The sequence below is a fragment of the Schistocerca serialis genome, chromosome 5 (assembly GCF_023864345.2).
Source record: "Schistocerca serialis cubense isolate TAMUIC-IGC-003099 chromosome 5, iqSchSeri2.2, whole genome shotgun sequence".
NCBI classification, from domain to species: Eukaryota; Metazoa; Arthropoda; class Insecta; order Orthoptera; family Acrididae; genus Schistocerca; species Schistocerca serialis.
In genome coordinates, this window is record NC_064642.1 from 828,176,990 (window position 1) to 828,191,069 (window position 14,080).

General features: G+C 41.9%; 1 protein-coding gene across 1 annotated transcript in view; it reads left to right on the plus strand.

Annotated features, from left to right (window-relative positions):
- Positions 1-12,823, plus strand: part of LOC126481624 (uncharacterized) — a 35,187-nt gene extending 22,364 nt beyond the window's left edge. Inside the window, exons 3-4 of the mRNA XM_050105513.1 lie at positions 7,363-7,509; positions 11,122-12,823. Coding sequence (XP_049961470.1) covers positions 7,363-7,509; positions 11,122-11,211 — 237 coding nt within the window. The 3' untranslated portion in view covers positions 11,212-12,823. The remainder of the gene's footprint in view (positions 1-7,362; positions 7,510-11,121) is intronic.
- Positions 12,824-14,080: the final 1,257 nt, after the last annotated feature.

Sequence of the window (14,080 nt, forward strand, 5' to 3'; positions counted from 1 at the left end):
AAGAGTTTGACAGTGCACTGAAAGACCTGAGTCGAAACAAGGCCCTGGGAGTAAGCAACATTCCATTAGAACTATTGACAGCTATGGGAGAGTCAGTCCTGACAAAACTCTACCATCTGGTGAGCAAGATGTATGAGACAGGCGAAATACCATCAGACTTCAAGAAGAAAATAATAATTCCAATCCCAAAGAAAGCAGGTGCTGAAAGATGTGAAAATTGCCGAACTATCAGTTTTATAAGTCACAGATGCAAAATACTAACGCGAATTCTATACAGGCGAATGGAAGAAATGGTAGAAGACGACCTCGGGGAAGATCAGTTTGGATTCCGTAGAAATATTGGAACACGTGAGGCAATACTGACTCTACGACTTATCTTGGAAGCTAGATTAAGGAAAGGCAAACCTACATTTCTAGCATTTGTAGACTTAGAGAAAACTTATGACAATATTGACTGGAATACTCTCTTCCAAATTCTAAAGGTGGCAGGGGTAAAATACAGGGAGCGAAAGGCTATTTACAATTTGTACAGAAACCAGATGGCAGTTATAAGAGTCGAGGAGCATGAAAGGGAAGCAGTGGTTGGGAAGGGAGTGAGACAGGGTTGTAGCCTATCCCCGATGTTATTCAATGTGTATATTGATTAAGCAGTGAAGGAAACAAAAGAAAAATTCGGAGTAGGTATTAAAATCCATGGAGAAGAAATAAAAACTTTAAGGTTCACCGACGACATTGTAATATTGTCAGAGACAGCAAAGAACTTACAAGAGCAGTTGAACAGAATGGATAGTGTCTTGAAAGGAGAAGATCAGATGAACATCAACAAAAGCAAAACGAGGATAATGGAATGTAGTCGAATTAAGTCGGGTGACGCTGAGGGAATTAGATTAGGAAATGAAACACTTAAAGTAGTAAAGTAATTTTGCCATTTGTGGAGCTAAAATGATGGTCAAAGTAGAGAGGATATGAAATCTAGACTGGCAATGGCAAGGAAAGCGTTTCTGTAGAAAAGAAATTTGTTAACATCGAGTATAGATTTAAGTGTCAGGAAGTCGTTTCTTAAAGTACACTCCTGGAAATGGAAAAAAGAACACATTGACACCGGTGTGTCAGACCCACCATATTTGCTCCGGACACTGCGAGAGGGCTGTACAAGCAATGATCACACGCACGGCACAGCGGACACACCAGGAACCGCGGTGTTGGCCGTCGAATGGCGCTAGCTGCGCAGCGTTTGTGCACCGCCGCCGTCAGTGTCAGCCAGTTTGCCGTGGCATACGGAGCTCCATCGCAGTCTTTAACACTGGTAGCATGCCGCGACAGCGTGGACGTGAACCGTATGTGCAGTTGACGGACTTTGAGCGAGGGCGTATAGTGGGCATGCGGGAGGCCGGGTGGACGTACCGCCGAATTGCTCAACACGTGGGGCGTGAGGTCTCCACAGTACATCGATGTTGTCGCCAGTGGTCGGCGGAAGGTGCACGTGCCCGTCGACCTGGGACCGGACCGCAGCGACGCACGGATGCACGCCAAGACCGTAGGATCCTACGCAGTGCCGTAGGGGACCGCACCGCCACTTCCCAGCAAATTAGGGACACTGTTGCTCCTGGGGTATCGGCGAGGACCATTCGCAACCGTCTCCATGAAGGTGGGCTACGGTCCCGCACACCGTTAGGCCGTCTTCCGCTCACGCCCCAACATCGTGCAGCCCGCCTCCAGTGGTGTCGCGACAGGCGTGAATGGAGGGACGAATGGAGACGTGTCGTCTTCAGCGATGAGAGTCGCTTCTGCCTTGGTGCCAATGATGGTCGTATGCGTGTTTGGCGCCGTGCAGGTGAGCGCCACAATCAGGACTGCATACGACCGAGGCACACAGGGCCAACACCCGGCATCATGGTGTGGGGAGCGATCTCCTACACTGGCCGTACACCACTGGTGATCGTCGAGGGGTCACTGAATAGTGCACGGTACATCCAAACCGTCATCGAACCCATCGTTCTACCATTCCTAGATCGGCAAGGGAACTTGCTGTTCCAACAGGACAATGCACGTCCGCATGTATCCCGTGCCACCCAACGTGCTCTAGAAGGTGTAAGTCAACTACCCTGGCCAGCAAGATCTCCGGATCTGTCCCCCATTGAGCATGTTTGGGACTGGATGAAGCGTCGTCTCACGCGGTCTGCACGTCCAGCACGAACGCTGGTCCAACTGAGGCGCCAGGTGGAAATGGCATGGCAAGCCGTTCCACAGGACTACATCCAGCATCTCTACGATCGTCTCCACGGGAGAATAGCAGCCTGCATTGCTGCGAAAGGTGGATATACACTGTACTAGTGCCGACATTGTGCATGCTCTGTTGCCTGTGTCTATGTGCCTGTGGTTCTGTCAGTGTGATCATGTGATGTATCTGACCCCAGGAATGTGTCAATAAAGTTTCCCCTTCCTGGGACAATGAATTCACGGTGTTCTTATTTCAATTTCCAGGAGTGTATTTGTATGGAGTGTAGCCATGTATGAAAGTGAAACATGGACAATAACTAGTTTGGACAAGAAGAGACTAGAAGCTTTCGAAATGTGGTGCTACAGAAGAATGCTGAAGATTAGATGGATAGATCACATAACTAATGAGGAGGTATTGAATAGGATTGGGGAGAAGAGAAGTTTGTGGCACACCTTGACTAGAAGAAGGGATCGATTGGTAGGACATGTTCTGGGGCATCAACGGATCACCAATTTAGTATTGGAGGGCAGCGTGGCGGGTAAAAATAGTAGAGGGAGACCAAGAGATGAATACACTAAACAGATTCAGAAGGATGTAGGTTGCTGTAGGTACTGGGAAATGAAGAAGCTTGCACAGGATAGAGTAGCATGGAGAGCTGCGTGAAACCAATCTCAGGACTGAAGAACACAACAACAACAACAACAAGATAGTAGTGGTTTGCGTGTCTGCAGTGTTATTTAGGAGTAGTTAACAGGTCTGTGGGTTGTGTGGCATGACCCCAAGTATGTGTTTTGTATCAGTGTGACAAATATACTCCATCCCTAAATAAATTCGTCCAAAATAAATAAAGTATACTCTTTCCTTACACTCTCCAGCAGCCCAGTGCAGGCTGAGTCATTTTCGCGCAATTTTCCCCCTCCAGGCCAACATCTTGGATTACATCACAGGAGTGACGACAGCACCCTCTGGTGGCAGTACTCTGTACTAGTTCAGTTGGACTCTAGATCTTGTGGTGGAGACACTGTCTGCAAAATAAAGACTTATGTTCAGCACAGGCAGTCCTTGCCCCACCCCAGACCATCATCTTGGATTACGTCACATAATGGACGACAGCCCGCTCTGGTGGTGGTACTGCATGCTAGACCTGGACATCATGGCAAACACACTGTTTCCCTCCATCTTGGACAACATTACTTGGATCATCAGCTGACGTCATGTCCATCATCTTGGATGACAGTGCTCTCTGGTGACAGTACTGTGTACTAGGTCAGTTGGGTTATGGACACATGGTGAACACCTTGGATGGCGGTAGTGGCTCAAATTGTGTAAACAAAGACTGGTGCATGATTTCGACAGTTGACAATTCGCAAGCATGTTTGCAGAGTCTTTTAGTGGTTTGCATGTCTGTAGGCTGTGTGGCATGACCCAAAGCATGTCATTGCATGTGTTTTGTATCAGTGTAATAAATATACCCCATCCCTAAATAAATTGTTCCAAAATAAATGAAGTACACTCATTTCTCTCTCCGTGGTCGAGTCCATTTCCCGCGAATCCCTAGGAGAAGGTGGCCTTCGGGTGACTTAGGTTAGTGGAGATGAGCTTTCTCTCCCGCCATTTTCATAGGTTGGCAGAGAAACCCCTAATTGACCTATTCACAGCGAAAATTCAAACTCGGCGGCAGTTCAAAGGACGAGGTGGCGGTTGGATGACTTAGGGTAGTGGGGGTAGCCCTATTGAACTATTTACCTGCCATTTTCTTAGGTTAGTAGAGATGAATGTGGTGTGATGCATTATCCTGTTGGAATTTGAACTTCCTGCCATTTTTATGAGGAAGGGGAGAGGAGGTGGGTTAGGTTAGTGGAGGTTGCCCAATTGACCTATCTTCTCTCCAAAATCAGCCATCCTGTATAACCTCATGGCCGTCATCTTGGGTGATGTCATGCACTGTTGCTAAGTCTACACGCCGCCATCTTGGATGACGTCATCACCGCCAACTTGGATACGTCTGGCAACAATTCAGAGTGGCTCAGAAAAGGCTTTGCCCCAATACATTCCATACTATTTGTGATTACCATCTGCAAAATGTGTTACAAATACAGTAGTGAAGAACTGGTACAATAAAAGGTCATGTCTGGTGCCATAGTTTTATTGTATGAGATAGTATAGTAAGCTATGAGCTTTTTCCCTTTCATTATTTTATTGAAGGAGGCAGGGAGGGGGGAGCGGGATGGCGGTATGACAGAACAAAAGTCTCATAAATGTTTGAAAGTACATGTAAAGTGCGTTTCAGGCACTATGTGCTCTCATTGTCAAATACTGGATGAATATAATCTGACTGTTTGCACATTGTGAGCTATGATACCTTTTAAACCCCCATCCCATTAAGAGATAAGTGGTTCTTACTGACCCATCGGTTTTTCTGACATTAAGTAGTATAAACATCATAAAAGGTTTTTTGTCATCTCGGTTCCGAGAGTTCCAGAACCTGTACAGAAAATTGGAATAGAGATGAACATAAATATCATTTCCCCCCGTTTTATTGCTCATGAAAGCCATACATTGCATGTTGTACCACCATACAGCGAGACCTTCAGAGGTGGTGTTCCATATTGCTGTACACACTGGTACCTCTAATAACCAGTGAAAATCCTCTTGCATTGACGCATGCTTGTGGCATATGATCCACAAGTGCATCAGGACACTGTCGATTCAGATTGTCCCACTCATCAATGGCGATTTGGCGTAGATCTCTCAGAGTGGTTGGTGGGTCACATCGTCCATAAACATCCCTTTTGAATCCATCCCAGGCATGTTTGATAGGATTCATGTCTGGCCACTCTATTCGAGCGATGTTGTTATCCTGAAGGAAGTCATTCAAAAGATGTGCACGATGGGGGCGCGAATTTTCGTCCATGAATACGAATGCATCCCCAATGTGCTTGTCTCCGACGATTGTCTGGTTGAAGGCAGATACGACACTCATCGCTGAAGAGCATGTGATGCCAATCCTGAGCGTTGCATGCAGCATGATGTTGGGCTCATCTGTACCGCACTTCATGATGTTTTGGTTGCAGAGATGGATCTCACCATGGACGTCGGGAGTGAAGCTGCTCATCATGTGCATAGTTTGAGTCATAACACGACGTCCTGCGTTTGCACAAAAAGAATTATTCAATATGGTGGCGTTGCTGTCAGGGTTCCTCCGAGCCATAATCCATAGGTAGCGGTCATCCACTGCAGTAGTAGCCCTTGGGCAGCCTGAGCGAGGCATGTCATCTACAGCTCCTGCCTCTTTGTATCTCCTTCATGTCCGAACAACATCGCTTTGGTTCACTCCGAGACACCTGGACACTTCCCTTGTTGAGAGCCCTTCCCAGCACAAAGTGACAATGTGGGCGCGATCGAACCGCAGTACTGACCATCTAGGCATGGTTGAACTGCAGACAACATGAGCCGTGTACCTCCTTCTTTGTGGAATCACTGCAACTGATCAGCTGTCGGACCGGCTCTCGGACCCCCTCCATCTAATAGGCGCTAGTCATGCATGGTTGTTTACATCATTGGGCGGTTAGTGATATCTCTGAACAGACAAAGGGACTGTGTCTGTGATACAATGTATGTATATGTATCAAGTTAGGTTGAAGTCAATCAAGTGGCTTAGGAACAGATGTGGAACATACATAGATACATTCACTTTCCTAATATGTGCAGGCATTATGCAACTTGTATAATTAGATTCTCTATGATCAAAGTTATGACCTTATTGTACAACTGTGGACTGAGAAAGACAAAATCCTAGATCTTCAGGTACAAGTGCTTACTTGATGTAAGTGGTTCACTGGTTTTCACCACCTTTCTCAAATGATAATACGTAAGTGGCTCCAAACAACTGAAACAAAGAGCTATGTAAATGGCCATGAGACCTACACCATAGATTTGATCCATTTTGCTATTTCGTTGTACTCAGTCAAACCCTTAGTTGGTTAGATTAATTGGAAAACAACGCATTTCTTATGGTCTCTGTTAATCTCCCAACTAGTTTCATTGAACGAATTCTATTCTGGTCTGTTGTTGCCTCTACAACACAACGCTTGGCTGACAATGTAGGGCACTACATGCCTGCACCAAATCACTACTCTTCGCACTGAAAATCAGAGCTGCCACAAGGCACCATCTTTCCCCAGTGTACCGCTGGATGCAAAGTAGTGGTCTTTTCTGCATGGGGCTCCACGACTATTACCTATAAATCCTCGAGTTGAGTGTAACTGAAGAGATCTGTTCAGCACTCAACCTTCTTATTGATTCAGCTGGCTCTCCTGCTAGCCTCATTGTCCCCCTTGTTATTGGTTTCTGGTATGACCTATCATCCATATTATTTACGTTATAGTCTTCTGAAATGTTCCCGCTAACATCATGCAAAAATCCTCTTCCAGAGCCAGTCTGCATGAGTAACTGTATGAGTGGTCAAACTGTTGCCAAGATCCAAACTTGGAGGCTACTCCATCTTATTTGTTAGCAAAAGAGATGTGTATTGGTTGTGGACAGACTAGAAGCCCATCTCATGCAAACCCAGCTGACACCTGCACAACTCGTCTCTGTACGAAGAATAATATTACACTGCTAATGTCTACAGCATCTTTCTTAAATTTGCATTAAATTCGTACAGTGGTTTGTCACACTGTGAATCCTTTTTGTTGAAGTGGCAGGTTGTTTATTATCATTAATATGAATGTTATACGGCAACACAAACTGTGGACCTGGCCAGTATGCTAGCACTGTTGTGGTTATGTATGAGAACAAGGAGGGAGAAGTGGAGGATACAATAAAAAACACTGTACACCTCTGTATTCTTATGAGTGGACTATTGTGACACATTAGATGACTATGTGACAAATATCCTGCACTGCATACCACCGGCCAGCACTCCTGTTTGACAACACTGCACGTGTTATGTGTGTGAATCTACGTTTTGTCTGAATATATGCCTAAATTTCAAGTACAATGCACTTTTGTTTGCAGACATGGCGACTGTTTATTCTGGTTCCACGTTAGATAGAATACTGGGTCTGAGTTTCTGTTCTATCTCTGTAATCGAGTTCTTTGTGAGTGGGACACACATTATATTGTCTGTCTGTCGGCAGGTGCTGGTGGTGCTGGGGGGTGAGGGTCGGTGGGTTGCGACGCGCGGCGGCTGTGTGCCCATTGAGGCACTGGAGGCTGGTGCTGCCGGCAGCGAGCCGCTCTTTGTGGGCAGGGCCTGCTTCGATGGCTTGCTGGTGCCTGGCAAGGTGAGTGAACAAGCTTCTGAGCTCTAACATGCTGGTCTGTTGGAGGGCCGACTACCTCGTTCCTAGTATGGAAAACTTTCAGTCTCATAAAATTATGTAATGTGTACATCCAAGAAAGCCCTGTATCAGTGGTCTCATGCAATACAGCTGAATAAAGTCGTCTCAAGCAAGTGGTTATACATCCTTGCTCTTTCATTTGGATGCTTGTTAGCTGTTGTCAAGTGCTGACTGACTGCCATGTGGTTTCTGACCTTGTGTACTGGGTGTGACATCAACAATTTTTGTGCGTCACTGTATAGGCAACGTTCAACACTCCTGCAATGGAGAGGGCAGCAACTGTCAGCACACCACAGCGCCTGAGGAGCACTCAGCTCAAAGCTCGTGGACTCGTAATCACTTGAGTGGGCTCAAAGCCAGAGTATTTTATCTACTTTCTGTGATTATTGGTAACTCCTCTTCCTGTTTAGCTCATGAACCTGTATCTTTGCCCAATGAGCAAATGGGTGAATGACTGAGTAGGTTGTGCCTTGCCTGAAAGCAGACAGACCTTTACAGGTCTGACAGTTGTTGTCTAGTTGATCATGCATTAGTGTGTTCATTATGTAACTCAGTCTTATTGAAGACATGGCTTCACCAATTTCGCAGAGTGTAAACGTGATTGGAAGAGAAATGGGTGAAATTATTATCAGGTATCTTTGAGTTTCTGGATAGATCCTTGTGAGTTTCGGTTCAGGTAGCGCTCACTTTCTTACTCTATTCTACTGAGGATCTGATGAGGCTATCATAGGATTTTAGTCACGTTGAGGTTCTGTGACCCCTTTTATCCCATATGTCCAAGTGTTTCTTTGCAACAAACCAGATATTTAATGTTTCCATGTTGATTCTTACTTTATTTTTAAGCTTTTTTGTTCTTCAAAAATAATAATAAATATTGTTATGTTAAGCTGGAAATCGTAAATAATGGTACCATGAAGAACTGTGAATGTTTCATAAGATGTGTTTTATGAGCTGTTTTAGCTAACTATGAAATGAATCACCTAAGTAGATAGCCATAATAATCACTACAAATAAGTCAACACAGTTAAATGATACTGCATGTCCTTGGCGTTTAGTAACTGGTAACAAGTTATGGGTTTAAAATTGAATATTGCCCTGAGAAAGATGAGTCCTTGCCAAATCCACCTTATTATTAATCCACAAAACTGTTACTTGTTCATCTTTCCTAATTTTGTAAAAATTTGGAGTTTTTCATAACATGAGCAGTTTACAAAAGGAATAAATCTTGTTTATCATATTACTTGTACAGTGGGTGAATTAATGCCACTCTCCATTCAACTGGGATAGTTTTATTTTACAGACATCTTTGTAAATTGATATTAGATCTTTTATGATTTTTTGTTGGGATAATTTCAAATATTAAGCAGTCACTTGATTTCACTGGTAGTAATGATCTGAAGTTGGTAGTTTCACTCCACTTTCCAAGCAGCTAGTCAGCAGAAAAGTGAATGGTGAAAGACTGTCAAGGTCAGTATGACAAGCAGTGGCACTGGTTTATAGGTTTTTGGATTTTCTTGGAACCATCCTTCTGACTGGTTTCATGCAGCCCACCAGGAATTTCTGTCTTGTGCCAACCTACTCATCTCATAGTAGCACTTGCATCCTACGTCCCCAATCATTTGTTGGATGTGTTCCAATCTCTGTCTTCCTCTTCAGTTTTTATGCTCTACATCTTATTCCTTCCATGTAGTCTTTCCACCAATCCTCTATCTCCCTAGCATTAGCAGTGGAATTTATGATCGTTCTTAATGTTGCCATCCATGCATTTAATTTCACTGAAGGTTGTTTTGACTTTTCAGTATGAATGTAGTCATTCCAATGATATTGTCTTTTTTGTAATGGTTCAAATGGTACTGAACACTATGGGACTTAACATCTGAGGTCATCAGTCCCCTAGAACTTAGAACTACTTAAACCTAACCAAGCTAAGGACATCACACACATCTGTGCCCAAGGCAGGATTCGAACCTGTGACCATAGGAGATGTGCGGTTCCAGACTGAGGAGCCTAGAACCGCTCAGCCGCAATGGCCGGCTCTTTTCCATTTCACCTTGGCTTATCTACACTTCCTATTTATTTAATTCCTAAGTAATTTATAATCCAATATACCTGTATTTGTGAACTTTTTTTACTTCCATCTTTCATCTAACATTTAAAGTATATCTTTGTTTATCCAAGGTTTCTTCACAGTTATCTTTGTCTTTCCAAAATCTGTGATTGCTCATTTTAGAGATATCCACTACTCTTTACTGAAGTGTCTACTGTGATATTCCTTATCACAATATCCATCTATCCCATTATTCCTTGGTACTTCAGTATCCCACTTCCTTACACACAGATTCTTCCATATGATTCTCTTAAAAATTAGTCTACTTTTCATCATTACTAAACTATGATTAGAGTATACTTACAATCCAATATTTGATTTCAGGATCTCTGTCTGACCTTGATGTAATTCAACTGCAAGTTTCCCATGTGTCCGTAACTTTTCCATGTATAGGCCCACCTCTTAACCTTGTGATTCTTGAACAGAGTATTCATTATTACTAACTGAAATTTATTGCAGAACTCAATTAGTCTTGTTCCTCTCTCATTTTTTCAACCAATCCTATGTTCTTCTATAAGCCTTTATTGTACATCTTCCCCTAAAAGCACATTTTCATCCCTATAACCTAATAGTTTGTGTACTGGACTATCCATTCAATATATTCATATATTTTCACTATCGCTTTATCATCTGTTGGCATGTACACCTGAACTGTTGTTGTTGATGATGGTTTTCAATTCTGATGAGAACAACCTGTCACTGCATTGTTCGCAGTAACTCATTCTCTGCCCTGCCTTCGCATTTCGCTTCTCAGTTTTTCTAACTTCCCTCCCACACTCAAACATCTGATATTCCATGCTCCAACATATAGACTGTTATCCTCTCGTCAAGTATTCCATCTGCAGTCTGCTCCCAATTATCCAATTGGGGTACTAATCCAGAATCTTTTGCTGGTGGAGAGATCATCATGACACATTTTCAGTTACAGGCCACATATCCTGTGGATACACATTATGGTGTCTTTAATGTAGTGGTTTCCTTCCATTGCCTTCTTCATCATGATGCTGTTAAGCATACACATTTAAGGGTCAGTTTCCCACGCTTAGGGCAAGAGTGCCCTGAACCTCTGTTTACTGCTGCACGCTTTTTGACAAGACCATTGGCAGAACAAGGGTAGCTTCTAATGCTTTTATTGAAATTTTTAGCAGTGGCTAGGTTTGAACCCAGGATGTTTTGGTTAATATTCAAAGACGCTACTCCTAGACCACAAGTTATGTTGCTTGTGAAATATATGTGGTCTTCCCTTACAACTTAGGATGACTAATAAACATTAAGTCAGCCAGTGCAGAATAGTGTCTACTTAGGTTTTAAAGTAACTACAACAAAAAGTCATGAAGGATGTATGATTCTGGAAAGCAGAAAGATAAACCTAAAATCTGTAAGCCACATATTTCATCAAGAATGCATGACGGTGTTGCAGGAAGTGCATTGTTCACGTTGTTTTGCAGGTACACCCAAGCCACGGTGTCTGCTACATCTCATATGGTGGGGCAGAGATTGCTTGCCCGGAGTACGAGGTTCTCGTCATACACATATAGACAGTGCCTCCTTGTATCAGACTGCTACATCTGAGGAGCATCTCAACCTCTCCTCACTCATTACTTCCTTCCATTTTAAGGAAACGTCACTGTCGATCTCTGAAAATTTCCTGTGATATACAATTTTATGTCTTATTTAATACCAGATGGTGCTTATATCCATCTGCAATGCCAAACAATGCAAGTCATAATTTTAGTACACGTTTTTCAATTTTTATATTTTCTTACTGATTCCAAACAACTCAGTGAATCCTATTGATCACTGAGACAAGTGTTTTGAGTGAAATGTATATTAATGTGTTGCACATTACTGCTTGTTATAGGTAATAAAGTTCTTTTACAACTTCAGTTCATCCATTGCTTTACTCACATTCTTCCAATAATGACATAATTTCTCTTATAAATAATGACACATGAATATTTGAATAACATAAAAGTCTTAGTGTAGGATAAAATGTTCCACTTGGAGGTGAGTGCAACAATATCAGTAGCAGCTATATACTTTCAATGTTCATCCTTGTTAGCAAATTTGTTGAAGCTTTTTGTAATATATATATGTTTTGGAAACCATGGTCACTCAGTTCTATGGTAACAAGAAAAAAGAAAATTGTGAATGTAATAATGGATCTAATCACATTATAATGTCCATATGTACAAAAATATAAACCTAGTATATGGAAACCAATACAGTGCTAACACATCAAAATCAAATGAACCCTATTTTATTATATATATTTCATTGTAAGTGTTTACAATTGTGCCTTAATTCTGTATTTAACGGTTATCTTTTTTGGAAAAGTACTGCATATAGCAATATTTTTCTATAACAGATTGTTTAAATTGTACACAAATTTATTTTCACATCTGAATGTAAGTCCCTAGTTCTGTATTTAAAGAATATGGCATGTGAGTTCTGCACTAATGTGATAAATTTCCATTTCTCTATCTTTGTTATCTAGTCATCTTCTCATTTGGTCTCAGTAATTTTCCCTGTCATTACTGAGACATTTACTGTACTTGTAACTAGAAGACTATATATAATGAACTAAAAGGAAAAGAAATAACATTCCATTCTGCAAATGTCCTGCTTAATCTTGGTCCTCTATATTTAATTATATTTTTGGTTTTCGTAAAATATCTCTGTACGTGTTCATTTTGATTTTAACTCTGTTAAATGTTATATGTTCTGTCTTCCTCAAAGTGAAACTCTTGCATGGTTATTGGTGTGATGCTACAGAAAAATATTATTCCTGACATAATACATAACACATAATGCATCCATTGTGGTATATATATCCTTTCATAAATTAAATATTTTGCTACTAATTGTTGCAGGATCATCATTGTATTTCTATTTCTGTTTACACAGATTAAGATGAAATTGGTGAAACGATATAAGCTGAAATAAAATTGTTATCTAGATTAAACATTGGTATGAAACACTGATGTGAGAACATCCATAATTAATTGGTACATTGAGTTAAATTATTTTGAAACATGCTATGCTGCGTCTTGCAATTATCGACCTGCGTGATGACGCCATGATACATGCACACATTCAAACACGTACAGGTTTTAAGTGGTGGCACACTGTTAAATCGTGGTTAGCTTATCGGCTGACCAAGGTCATGTGTATGATACATTGGAAGCATTGCTTCAGTAGTGGGCAATGGTGGCAAGAGTGACATGTGAGAGATCACCAGCAACGGAGGTGGATGACAACCCAGTCATAGGGGCTGTGATCACTGCCCTCTGTACAAGGTTGTGAGAGAGCAGAAGGCTGAAGCTGGATGTGGGACTCCAGAAAGTAGGTGCACCAGAGGAACCTAAATCCCGCAGAGTACCTGCAACCTGGAGATGCACACCAGTCTGTCTGCCTCAACATGGTACAAGCTGGGATAAATAAATGATTTTATCTCAATGGTTCTTTTATTTATTAAGAAACTTATAATACTTTTAGTCGCTACTGCTTAGCAAGTAGGCTGGATTATGCAAATGTAAAATTATTTAGGAATCAAGTACCATACTCAGTAAACATTACTTCAGATTTGTTCCAGGTCCACAGCAATTTTATCCAGGGATATGCAGTTAAACTGGTCACTGATTGAGAATTTCGCTGCCACTGGTGATGCATTTCCTAGTACTGGTGATATGATTTCGTTTATGTAATTTTAAGGAAACATTTGCTACATCAATGGAAAACATAGTGACAACAATTGCAGATGTCACAGGCACGAACAGTGCCTACCGTGTACAAATACCCTACTGTCCTTTTCTGTGCACTTGTACAGCATCTGTAACATAAACCTGGAAATATTTGAAATGACACAGAGCCTCAATGTAACTGTCACATGGGTAGTTTGATTTGCAGATGTCTTGAATTAATAATGTTGTAATTTGTTATGAAAATTTCTGTTCTGTAGAAACTTCCGGTTTCCAATACCTTCGCTTTTAATGTGCAACTGGCTTTCTTCTATATGTGTGCCAGGCAACTGACAGAGAAGAAAAAGTGCTTTACTTTTTGTTCAGATAGCATTCTGAACTTATCAATAGCACATTTAGCTTTGGTCCTATTTGCAGGATCCCTACACAGCTACTAATTCAGTGGTGTATATCTTGATGCTTAGCTGACTATTCAAGCTGTCACACAAATGTAATTGCAGAATAAATGTTCACAGCAGAGGAAGTTAAGCTTGGTGTAATGACAGCACCTACATGCTGTTACATGCAGTTTTACACAGTCGGCAGCCCATATGGTAACAATGACTTCTTGATCTGCACTACCTTACATACATAACTAAGAACAGAACAATGTCAGCTTTTGGCTTATTATAGCGTAATATTTGTTGGTACCTGTACTGTTCTAGTG